Source organism: Cynocephalus volans, chromosome 1, assembly GCF_027409185.1.
Source record: "Cynocephalus volans isolate mCynVol1 chromosome 1, mCynVol1.pri, whole genome shotgun sequence".
Taxonomy (NCBI): domain Eukaryota; kingdom Metazoa; phylum Chordata; class Mammalia; order Dermoptera; family Cynocephalidae; genus Cynocephalus; species Cynocephalus volans.
In genome coordinates this window covers 232,221,518-232,235,017 of record NC_084460.1, presented here as the reverse complement: position 1 = coordinate 232,235,017, position 13,500 = coordinate 232,221,518, and the positions used below count along the sequence as shown (strand labels likewise).

Below are 13,500 nucleotides of genomic sequence, written 5' to 3'. Positions count from 1 at the left end.
AGATACCAGAAAAATACCTGATGTTGTATAGGGAGTAGGGGCACCGTGACAAAGTGGAAAGGGTATGCAATATCCAAAGGAGGGAGCCAACCCTCAGATTCAGCCAACTATTGCCAGGCAAGAATGAGTGTGTAAGATTTCTTAGCTTGTCTTAAAAATGGGAAATATGTGAGTATGATTTTTTTAACATATATATATTAAGTTGAGTGATTAAAGCCCTGTGCTGCCCAGGAAAACACAGTTGCAGACTGTGTGCTGCCCTCAGGCTGTGAGGTTGCAATTTCTCTGTTAAAGGGTAAAGTACCTGAATTACATTTGCTAAGGACTATCTAGCCAGAAATGCCTTCATGATTGTTAAAAAGAATTGCTTTATGTAAATAAGGTGGAAATGGGGGGAAGGGGATTTGCTGCACAATGTATTATAATTTGAAGTCATGAGGTGTGAAAGTGTGATTTAGAGAGAAAAATCAGTAGACAGTATTAAGTTATATAATTAGAATATCTTATTTTGAGACTGCAAGTTTTGAGATCATTCTTATCTGGTATCAAACGTCTAAATACTTTGTTTCTAAGTTTTGGTCTCTAAAACACTGAGTTTACAAATAACATTAAAAATAAAAAAAAGACTGTGAAAACATTTCAAATTTTTAACATCTTTTTGATTGAAGCGATCATGCTCTGTGTTTTGCTGAGTGTGAAATAATTTCTATACCTTCCTCATGACCAACATTCCCACTGGAAAATTTCCTTTTCGGCAACTGTCCTGAGGTTGAAGGAATACTGGTTTATAAATTCTGGGAGTGATTTTACTTCTTTTCTGTCTAACTGGTGTTGTTCTGTTTTGTATTTAATGCATCTTTGGATTTTTAAAAATAAAAGGATAATAATAAATATTTGTGTAGCAGTTCATAGTTAGAAAATATTTTCACAAAATATTATTACTTTAGGCAATCTTAATAGCAGTCCAATAAGGAGGATGATAACATTATCATCCATATTTTATAGCTGAGAAAAGTATGATGTGCTTAAGTGGCTTAACCAAGATTAGAACAACTAAGTGACGACACAATAAGCAATGCCAGGGGACTGATTCTAAAGCCTGGAATTTTCATTCTTTAAACAAAATTCTAGAACCTTCTTTATGCTTCTTCAGTTCTTTTCTATTCCAACAATCTAGCAATGGCTCCAAATAAAATACTGTGTTATGCAAATAGTATCCAACCCCAGAGGACACCACAGTAAGTGAAATATCAAATTGCAAGTGAGGCTGTCTCGATTAGACCATGTCATTTTAAAGTTCTGTCAACCTCGAAAATGAAAGAGTCTAATTTTAGAGAGTTTATAATGTGAAATTATGATGAAGACAGAAAGCTGAAAAGCTTTCATCACCTTGTAAACCAACAGATATCCTTGATTTAACTTCTTAGCATTGAACCACAAAGCTTTGCACATAATGGACCTTCAGTTTGTTGCTTAAATATGGCAGTCACTCTAGCCCATTCAGCTTATAAAGGACTTCTAAAATTTTGGTGCTCTAAAGATGGAATCAAATTAGATTAACGAGAATGTGTAATTTCAGTGCTTCTTTCCCTCACTTTTCCTCTTACTATAGATCTTACTTTAGATCTGACATCATATTTTAAGGCTTGGAATTATCAGGAAATGGGCTGAGAAGTTTCCAAATCAAATGGGTTAGTGCAAATAATACTTGCTGAGTTGGCCTCTTGGCTTACGAGGACGTGTAGACACAAGGAGAATGCCGCTTCGTCTCCTCAAACATTTCATTTAGTCATCACTGCCTTGAGGAATTATATTTGTATATCGCACAGGCCCAGTTTTCAGTACCAGAAGGTTTGTGGTCCCTCTCTCAGAAGGCTCTTTGCTGAATAAACCTGTATTCTTACCTAGTGAATATGCTACTCTTTACTTGAAATTTTGAATGCTCTATACACTAGTTTTGTTATTTCTGACCTAAGAGATGATGATGAATCTGTTGCTGTAAACTATTTTAATTACTTTGCTATATTTACCCCAGTAGTGATTGTTTTCCAGAGAGAACTTTGCTAAATATCATATTAAATTTCTTAAAATATTAAAAAAATAATAATGAAAGGTTCAGAGTTACAGTAGCCCAAAGGAATGTAATAGGTACAGTAATGTCGTGCAGGCCTATATGAGCACTATGCAGCTATCCTAGAGCAAGCAACCCCCTATGCCTGCAGGTGTTTGCCTCAGGTGCCTGCCCTTAGGAAGTCTGAAAAAAACCTGCAAATGAAGGCAGGGTCCCTAGCAGCCAGAATTATCCTGTGGGAGCATGGTAGAAGAAAGCAGTTTTTTTAGACCTGATGGGTAGCATACGGATATTAGGGATGGGGTAATATTCCTGGAAATATTAATTTCTATTAATATTTCCAGGAATATATACTAAATGTAGATTCTAGAAAACGCAGTCTTTTATATCGAAGTTCCTTGCATTCTGAAGATTGTTTTTATACCCTTCATTTTCTATATATAACTGTTTTTTTATAATTTTGAAGCTGTGGCAGAACTTTAGAAGAGGCTACAGTTATTTTGTTTCAAAACTAGTTAAAGAGTGAAATTGAAGAGGTAAAACAACAAGGCCATAACTGTTTAGTAATTAAACCTAAGTCATAAAATGGTCATTAATGATAAGAATGGCAAATGTCATCCAAACTGTTCATTTATAAGGGAAATATAAACCTACTCATTTATATATATATAAATTCATCCTAGAACAAAATGCTCAGATATTTATTGTTGTATCTGTCATTCCCTGGTAACACTTATGCTAAATTATCTTAAAAGCAATTTTCTATTTATTACTTATTTTTAAAACAAACATATTGCATTGTAAAATATGCCAGCTGTATTAAGAATTTTCTAACCCTTTCAAAAATAAAAATTGATGTTTTGGAACAATTCTTCCATTATCTTTAAGAACTATTTTTCTTCTCCTGTTTTCTAAATTTTTACTGTATCTGTTTACACTGTTTTCAAACAACAGTGAGAATTATTGTTCTGGAGTCATGTTTCTAATAATGTCAAAATAGTATTGTTTCTGAGATTTTCCTCTTCATGTTCTGAAGAGAAACCTTAAGAAATCTGTTTTTGAAATCCATGCCATTATTTGGGCGCCCAGTTAAGTGACACAAATGTGCCTCATCCCACTCACAGGTAACAGCAATACAATAAAATGGAACATGACTTTTTTGTTCAAAAAACATTTGGCTCTGCTTTTTTTTTTTCCATTTCACATCAGAACCACCGATAAACAGAACAACAACAACAACAGCAACAACAAAAACAAGCTTGGTATTACTTCCAATTAGTGTTAAAATTCAAGAAACCAATGAATAGGCTCTTTGTGCTCCCAAGGCCAGGACAATCTGAACACTGGCTTCTTCAGCTCCTACTAATATTAAGTCCTAGTTTATGGTTAGCTATTAACTTATGCTTTCAAATAACATTAATGATTTCAAAGTACTGGATAAATTCTTACATTTTGGGGGATGTGAACAATTCTGTTCCATTAAAGTTAATCAAAATTCAGTCTTGCCTTTGGCAGCCCCACTAAGTTTATTGCTATTTAGTGTGCATTAATAAATAAACTTTCAAATATCTTGGTAAACACACCCCAAAATAGCATGAGAATCAAAAGGCAATGGTGTATCCAGTAGTTGTTCCAAAGAAATAATTTTTGTAGATAGGATCTTTGCTTAATTTCAGATGAAATAGAAATCCACAAAATTTAACTAGTTTTGCTAGAGTTAAACTACGCAGAAATAGAGAAAATGGACAATCTGTTTTATTTAAACTGTATACTCCTGTCTTTTACAGTGATTGTAACTTATTAAACATTTTTGCAGGTTTTTTATAAATAATTAATTTACAAGAAAACATTATTTAAGCCAATACAAGTGAAGGGTTCCCACTTCTGCTTTTTTAAAAAATAATTATTCTAAATCTAAATTTCATTTAGTTTTCATTTCAGTTTTATTTTTCTAAAAGAGAACACAGTATTTTTTTTAGAATGTTGTTTGTTTTGTATGTTTGTTAACTAATGACAACCATGGCTTAGCTCAGCTAACTAAAAGGAAGCCATGACCTTTTACTTGTGTGTGTGTTTGTGTGTGTGTGTGTTGTGGCAAATTCCATTGCCTGTGACTTCTAAATTATTTCTCAATTATGTCTTAATTCAAGACATTTACTCACGTTTCTTATGTAACAATCTAATCAAATTGCTATTCATGGCATATGTGTTCTTATTTGCTCTGTATTTTGATAACCTTTTAAAGAAAAAAACCTAATAGAAATTCTTTAGAAATAATTTATAGGACTAATGAATTTATAGATCTTTTAGACAGTTCTACATTACAGTCACATTAATATTCTCTCCTTTTTATAAAGCTTGGAGTAAATCCCATGACATTAGAAGAATTTAGATACTGATTACTTGTGATTGGTTCCTGATGATTTGCTCTTAATAATTTCCAGTTGAATTTAATGAAAGTATGATTCCTGAAATGCTGCTTCATTAAAATTGCATTTTTTCCACTTTAAGTGTGGTTTCGGTCATTTCACCTATTTTGTGGAGTGTTTTCTTCCCCCTTAAAAAGTAATGTTGAGAAAGCAGAAACAATTAAGAATATCACTAGTTCTTCCTAGAACTCATCCACAGAGTTTCTTTGAATGAAATGATGCAAGCTGCACTTTATTAGGATTTTATAATATTGTTTTCCAATTTGATGAGATTATTCAAAATACATAGAGTTTTAAAACAGAAACAAGAAGATTTGGGATAGTGAGGAAAGAATATATTACATATACAAGTATTTTTACATATATATAGATTGATTAAGTTGTACTGTGCAGCATTCAGACTTAATTTAACTGAGTTTGTGATTTGCAAATGAGTATCTACATGGTTCCTTTTAAAAATCCAAATGCAAATGAGTACAACTGCAGTAAAATATATTTGCAAATGAATCCTGTTGCTTTATTCATTTATTGTGTAATTACTGCAATGCTTCCCACCTTGTTTTCAGTATTTCTTAATCATTAAGTTGGAAGCATGACAGCAGTGCCAGCCCTGGCATGATTCTCTTTGACTAAAACCTTGTAAATTAACACAATTAGCACAGCATCATCCTGCTAATTAACTTCCAGTGTCTGGTGCAGTGGTTTTGCAAACAAGGAAGAGGGAGTCAGAAGGGAATCAACATACCATTCTGTTACCAAACTGTGTGCTATGTTCAGTTTAGCTCAGTAAGTCAAAGCTGGCCATGTCAGAAGCCAGAGTCAGGCAATGAAGAGCTAAAGGGGTTGGGGGAGGAGAACAAAAGTGGGGGGAAGCTGTCAAAATAGACTGTGGTAATTCAGAAGGGAGCTAATGCCACAGATGCTTCATTTAGACCAGGCTTCCTTATCAAGGAATCTCTGCCAGAGGGCACAAGAAAGTTTGCAAAATTCACTTTGGGTAATACAAAAGAGATTAAGGAAACCTGCTTAATATAGTTGTACCAGGATAGGAAGTGTTCAAACCAAGCAGAGATGAGAATGGGATGAGCCAGCACTGGGAAATACGGGGGCAGAGTTCCAGTCCTCTTCTGTAACTAACTGTATGTGAGACCTCGAGGGTACATTAGAAATCTCTTTGAGTCCTGGTTTCCTAATTTGTGAAATAAGGTAATTTCTAAGACCTATTTAAAATTTAAAATTAAACAATTCTCTGATTCTGACTGTTTGGTATTTTCTCTTAAATAAGAAAATACTTGTTTTATAGTTTGCTATATAGTCACCTTGCTTCAATTAGTAATCTAGCAGATGATGGAATTACTCATATGATCTCATTATCTCTCTACTCTTTGGGCTTATGCCATACTAGGCTTCCTCTAGAAATGTGAAGAGTTAGAATCCATATTCTTTCTTTTCTTATTTTCTCTTTCACCTATTTCCTTTCTCTCTCTCGAATATATATCTGTATAGATATATATGATGAGCACACATATGTATTTGTATATATTATATATATATACACACACACATATACATATATATATATATTATCCTCTTAGTACCTTGGAGTCTATAATGGAGGAGGGGGGATTATAAGAGAAGAAGGGAGAACGCTAGAAGACCGACAGACAAGTGATGCTTGTGTTTTTTTTTCCAGAGACTCAACAACAGAACTGAGAGGCAGAAAGGAGCCAGTTGTAATTCATACCGAGTTGTAGGCTTTGCGATGAAAGCGGTGGAGCGCTGCCTGGGAGATTGCTTTGCTGCACTCCACGAAGCAGATTTGAAACTGTTGTGGGCCACTTTAGATGAGAGTTGGATTATGGAATGACCTGCTATGTCTGTGTCATATTGTTCTGCGCAGGGAGCATTATACTGTGCTAACTAGGTGTTCAGTACCAAATAAGAGAGGTATCCTAGATGTGATCTGTCAGCTGTGTCTCATTTTTATATTGGTTAAAATATAAAACAGAAACTGTGATGTGAAGAGACAGGATAGCTATTGTACATGTTAATACTGTCATGTGCTAGATATTTAAAATGTATGCATATTTTTGGTAAGAACCTGTGATTGAATTCTAATTTGACAGGAATGTGTGTGTACATATATATATATATATACACATATATATATATGTTTGTGTGTGTGTTGGGTATAGCAAGTAACTTGACGGGCTTGACAGAAATAGATTTGCTTATTCCAGATGAAAAAAATTTTGGTCTTCTACAAAGTTTTTTTTTTAGTAATTCAGTATGCTTTTTATACAAAGCTGAAATTTAGTCCATTTGAAAAAGTACCTATTATAGAGATCATAATACGTTTTATAACCTGTGGAGATCCTTCGTAATGTGGATATCATTAATGGAAAATAATAGGTAACAAAAGAAGTTGGGGGAAAAGGTTTAAAAGTTCTGAAAAATATCTAAGTAGATTAACTTTTTCCCCCAAATCCTTAGGCTTGAAGATGCAGTGGACGCCGGAGCATGCCCAGTGGCCAGAACAGCACTTTGATATCACCTCAACTACTCGGTCTCCTGCCCACAAAGTTGAAGCTTACAGAGGTCATTTGCAGCGCACCTATCAGTATGCCTGGGCGAACGATGACATATCTGCTCTGACTGCATCCAACCTACTAAAAAAATATGCAGAGAAGTATTCTGGCATTTTGGAAGGTCCTGTGGACCGTCCCGTACTCAGCAACTATTCAGATGCATCATCAGGACTAGTGAATGGTCGGAAAAATGAAAGTGAACCCTGGCAGCCTTCCTTGAATTCAGAAGCCGTTTATCCCATGAACTGTGTTCCCGATGTTATCACTGCCAGCAAAGCTGGAGTCAGTTCAGCCCTCCCTCCAGCAGATGTCTCTGCAAGTATAGGGAGCTCTCCTGGGGTGGCCAGCAACCTGACAGAACCTAGTTATTCAAGTAGTACCTGTGGAAGCCACACTGTACCTAGTCTTCATGCAGGGCTCCCATCTCAGGAATATGCCCCAGGATACAACGGATCATATTTGCATTCGACTTACAGTAGCCAGCCAGCACCTGCACTTCCTTCACCCCATCCATCTCCTTTGCATAGCTCTGGGCTCCTGCAGCCACCACCACCACCTCCTCCACCACCAGCCCTGGTCCCAGGCTACAATGGGACTTCTAACCTCTCCAGTTATAGCTATCCCTCTGCTAACTATCCTCCTCAGACTGCTGTAGGGTCTGGGTACAGCCCCGGGGGTGCACCCCCTCCTCCTTCAGCATACCTGCCTTCAGGAATTCCCGCTCCCACCCCCCTGCCCCCAACCACTGTTCCTGGCTACACCTACCAGGGTCATGGTTTGACACCCATTGCACCCTCAGCTCTGACAAACAGTTCAGCAAGTTCTCTCAAAAGAAAAGCTTTCTATATGGCAGGGCAAGGAGATATGGACTCCAGTTATGGAAATTACAGCTATGGCCAACAGAGATCTACACAGAGTCCTATGTACAGAATGCCCGACAACAGCATTTCAAACACAAATCGGGGGAATGGCTTTGACAGAAGTGCTGAAACATCATCCTTAGCATTTAAGCCAACGAAGCAGCTAATGTCCTCTGAACAGCAAAGGAAATTCAGCAGCCAGTCCAGTAGGGCTCTGACCCCTCCTTCCTACAGTACTGCTAAAAATTCATTGGGATCAAGATCCAGTGAATCCTTTGGGAAGTACACGTCACCAGTAATGAGTGAGCATGGGGACGAGCACAGGCAGCTCCTCTCTCACCCAATGCAAGGTCCTGGACTCCGTGCAGCTACCTCATCCAACCACTCTGTGGACGAGCAACTGAAGAATACTGACACGCACCTCATTGACCTGGTAACCAATGAGATTATCACCCAAGGACCTCCAGTGGACTGGAATGACATTGCTGGTCTCGATCTGGTGAAGGCTGTCATTAAAGAGGAGGTTTTATGGCCAGTGTTGAGGTCAGATGCATTCAGTGGACTGACGGCCTTACCTCGGAGCATCCTTTTGTTTGGACCTCGGGGAACAGGCAAAACTTTATTGGGCAGATGCATAGCTAGTCAGCTGGGGGCTACATTCTTCAAAATTGCTGGTTCTGGACTAGTCACCAAGTGGATAGGAGAAGCAGAGAAAATTATCCATGCCTCTTTTCTTGTGGCCAGGTGTCGTCAGCCCTCAGTGATTTTTGTTAGTGACATTGACATGCTTCTCTCCTCTCAAGTGAGTGAAGAACACAGTCCAGTCAGTCGGATGAGAACCGAATTTCTGATGCAGCTGGACACTGTACTAACTTCGGCTGAGGACCAAATCGTAGTAATTTGTGCCACCAGTAAACCGGAAGAAATAGATGAATCTCTTCGGAGGTACTTCATGAAACGACTTTTAATCCCCCTTCCTGACAGCACAGCGAGGCACCAGATAATAGTACAACTGCTCTCACAGCACAATTACTGTCTCAATGACAAGGAGTTTGCACTGCTCGTCCAGCGCACAGAAGGCTTTTCTGGACTAGACGTGGCTCATTTGTGTCAGGAAGCAGCGGTGGGCCCCCTCCATGCCATGCCAGCCACAGACCTTTCAGCCATTATGCCCAGCCAGTTGAGGCCCGTTACATATCAAGACTTTGAAAATGCTTTCTGCAAGATTCAGCCTAGCATATCTCAAAAAGAGCTTGATATGTATGTTGAATGGAACAAAATGTTTGGTTGCAGTCAGTAATAACTTCTTTAAAAAATGTAATGAATGTTGGCACACACACATGAAACCTGCTACATAGGGAATAGAGCCCCTTTCCAGTAGTGTTTAAATCACAAAGGGTACTGGGGGAGATGACGATTAAGTTGCATCTTTAGCGTCAGGGTAGATTTGGAGGAAAAATGCATCAAATGAGAGCTTCTGATTTGAAAGCCCCAGATGACAGAAAGCATACGTGGATGCTCAGTTCAGTTCAAACTAGACAACACTCACCAAGGAGCCAAGGTGCAAGTGTGTTGATTTCAGAAGGACATGAACCTCATGTGTTGATTCCATTCTGCTGTTCTCGAGATTTAGTTGCTGTCAAGTGCCTGGAGTGGTGCTTTATTTTTTTGTTTGCCTCACAATTACATTGGTGGCATGTGCTAATATAAAGAGCTTTAACTTCAAACATTACTGGACTAAAGAGATGAACGGTTGTGTTACGACAGAAAACCAGATTTTTGCCATTTTAAGAGCAACAGTATTCCTCAATCCTGTCTGTTCTGCAGTATTAAGCTAAGAACAGGTAAAACAGGGTAACGGTAATCTGGACCTTAATTTCTGCAGTTCATTTCTTTTAATGTTCTTGTCTGCAAAAACTCAGGAAAGCGATTGTGATTTGTACAGTACCTCAAAGGAATGTGTTGAAAGCACTATGTACTGCTGAGAGTAATAGGATAGGCTTCAATGTTACTTTATATTATAATGTATGTTTACCTCAACAATTGGAAAATAGAAAGGAAAATTACTTTGAATGTATCCAGAAAAATACTGAAGTGTGATACAACTGAATATTTACAATTTAAAGTAGAAATGGAAGGATTACAAAAAAAAAAGTCCTTTTACTAATTATGGGGAATTAACCAGAGCAGAATAATTCTTTATGTCGATAACTGCAAGGGTTCTTAGTACATTGCTCCTTGATAATTAAGTGAAAATATTCTTAAAAGGTACACTGGTTAATGGAAAGCTACTTATTCAGTTTGTGTTAATGTCTAGAATAGTCAGCCACAAGACCTTTTGAAGACCCTGAAAGTCACAGTACCTAAAAACTATGACTGCCTTTTACTGCATAGATGGTAGTGGTGTTGGTTTGAAAGTTTTCTCTTAAAACTGCTGGGAATGGTGTCATTCTATTCACTAATCTAGTTTATAGGCTTGCTTTGCTGTTTGATAGAATACAGAGGATAGCAACCAAAACAAACAAACACACAAATAAAAACAAAAAACAACCAACCAACTTATATGTATCCACCAAGAACCTCTACATCCCCTCACCTACTTTTTGACTCCACTCTTGTCAGTGCAATTTTGCTTCTCCTTTTGAAATCTGGGCTGTAGTGCTCCTGTGTTTATTTCTACCTCAGTTTTGTTACATTTTTCTTGAAAAGTAAAGTAGAAAATTGTAAGTGGACACATATGCTGCAATATAGCTTGCCAAACATGTTACTCTGCTTTCTCCAGTCTTTCCCCATAAATCTAGTTTCCAAACCATCAATCTTTATGCTTACTTCCATCTCCGTCCATTGTGCCCTGCCCCCCATGGCATATGTGGCGTTTTTCTTAATTTCCTATTCCTCTCCTGCTTCCCACCAAGTTGTTCTTTGTATCCTTTAATGCTTTATGTGCAACTTTTCATTGATAGCTGGCTGATGTTCGGCAATGCCTCTGAACAGTCACAGTGCAGGCTGTAGCCTTCCAAAGCCACTGCCCGTGCATAGCAGAACAGCCTGGCTTTTTGAATGTATTTTTCCTGTTTTTTTTTTTCTTTCTTCTTTCCTTTTTTAGTTTAGAGATACAGTAACAAAACTGTTGCAAAGCACTGGCATTTTATGTATTCAATAAGTGATGTACATTTTTAAAAAATTTAAATAAATGCAATGAGAAGTCCCAAGAAAGGTCTTTCTGTTATTTCTTTTTTTCCTTAAAAATTTTTTACTGATCTCATCCACAGTGTCAGATTCTCTGAAACATTTAACACAGAGAAAATTAATGAGGAATTTCATATTTCTGAAATTTTATAATGCTTGATCATTACTTCCATTTTTTATTTTTCATGTTGCTAAAAACTGAACAAATGAACCATAATTTAATTTATTATGATATCCTACCAATTAAAACTGTGCTTGAATATAAGTATTCCACATTAAAAAGCAGTGCCTTTCATTAAGGATACAAAAAATAATACTGAAGTATGTCCTCTGTTTTTCACAAGTGAATAAATGCTACAATCATGTTCCAGGTCTACCCTGCATATCCCTGGTAAGGAAATTCTAATATCCACATTAATTTATAGGTTCATATTGATCTCACTGACAAGTTTACTTTTGCACAGTGCTGACCTATTTTCTGTCTTTTAGACATTACATTTCATTTCCGCCAACATGCTGTGTTCACTTGAAAGCATCTGGCAAGTTTGACAAACTCAGTCTTATTTAGACAACTTTGGAAAATCCAATATTGACCCACATTTGTTGTGGCTACTAAGACTTAATGCCAAATATACGACTGCACTATTGTGTTTTACACTCATTTATAAAGCTGAAAATAAATTGAAGTCATACATATTGGCTTTTAGCTTTAAATGACTTAAAAATTAGTTTGAGATATGAGTGGCCAAAAATCCACGTATTTAGGCAGAAGCTGAAGTCATGTGTGATTTTCATTTAGACTCATTCTAGGATTTGATCTCTTAGGAAATTGGGCATGTTGAAGAAATGAAGATCTGTTGGAGGAGATAAGGCTGACCTTTGAGTAGATAGTGCTCTCCTATGATTCTTTGATTCTGCATGGCAGCATTATGAGCTCTTCTATAGACTAGCCTAATAATGAGCTCTTCTCTGACCATCCATTTTGGAGGTTGGGGTGGTGGTGGGATACTACATCCTCAAAAGTGAATGTGTACAATCAGTGACAGTATGAAGCCTGATAGGCTTGGCCTCTTTTTTGACTCCTAAGAACTTGGAGAAGGCTCCTAATGAAGGTAAGGTAATGAGCCAGTCCAAATCCCTTATGGTCAGGCCAGCAGATTGAGCCAGTCCACTTAATAGCCCCTAATTCCCTTCTTCCCAACTGCAATAACATTTCTAACAGGGACGAAAAGGAAGTGAAGGAAACTACTTCAGTAGAAGGATCAATAGAAATTCAAGAGGTAGTTCATAATGACCTTATGTGTGACAGAAATAGAAATACCCTACACTTCTGGCATGCTTCTCTCCAAAATATTTAGAACATTAGTGACAATATGGAAAACTTTGCTGACTGAGCTGATCAATGGAATGTGAAGGCAGTATACTTTAAGGCTATTTACTCTCACACAGAATGTTTATCTATTAGTCAGTTTGTATTCTACTCAAATGCAGATAGACGGGTATAATGTTTTCTTGTGCAGTTGAAATCTATCAAGGAGAAAATAAACCATTCCACTAAAATACATAGGCCAAACACCATCTGGACAAGTGATAAAAACTATCCAGAGGCTATGCTATGTAAAATAGTAAGGTCAATTTATATCGGTTGCATAGTTCTTGGCTATGCAGTTTTTCAAAAGAATACATCCAAAAAAAGCCAAATTAATTCTTACAATAGGCTTTTGTAAATTTAAATATATTTGTGGGTTGGAAAGTATGTTTTAGAGGCATTTAGAATTTCTTTCTCTAGAAATGTATCCAACTCTAAGCAGAAAGATACTTCTAAAATCACATTCTCATATTTTTTAGCAGCAATTGGGTATCATGATCATGGAATCTGTATTTTGCAAAATGAAAGGGAAACAGTTTGTTGAATTATTGAGGCCACTAAAGTTCTAATATATATATATATATATAAATAAATACTTAGTGTGTGTACCCGTGTGTGTATGTATGTGTGCTGTTTTCACCACCACCTATTTGAACTTTAAAACATTTATTTTACATTATTCAGAAGCAACTGTTTACTTCCTTTCTTCATATGTGCAGAGATATACATAATACAATTTAACATGTTTTTTCCATTTGAAAAGTAAGCTTTCAGTTGTTAAATTACCTGCTGATTTTTATATGAAGCACATTAGCAAACATGGAGCTATTAGTATTTCAGAATTCACACCAGCTGTACTTGTGACTAACCAACACATGAACTGAAGCTCACACTCTGCTAGGACCTTTGGTTGACATTCGATTTTGAACCTGCCAGATGCATTTGTGTGAACCAGGGATACTGCATCTTTAATGAACAAGTCTCTCCTCTTTCC

At 36.9% G+C, this 13,500-nt stretch overlaps 1 protein-coding gene across 1 annotated transcript in view; it reads left to right on the top strand.

Moving 5' to 3' along the window:
* Positions 1-9,248, top strand: part of FIGN (fidgetin, microtubule severing factor) — a 126,733-nt gene extending 117,485 nt beyond the window's left edge. Inside the window, exon 2 of the mRNA XM_063077851.1 lies at positions 6,994-9,248. Within this exon, the coding sequence (XP_062933921.1) occupies positions 7,002-9,248 (2,247 nt within the window). The 5' untranslated portion in view covers positions 6,994-7,001. The remainder of the gene's footprint in view (positions 1-6,993) is intronic.
* Positions 9,249-13,500: the final 4,252 nt, after the last annotated feature.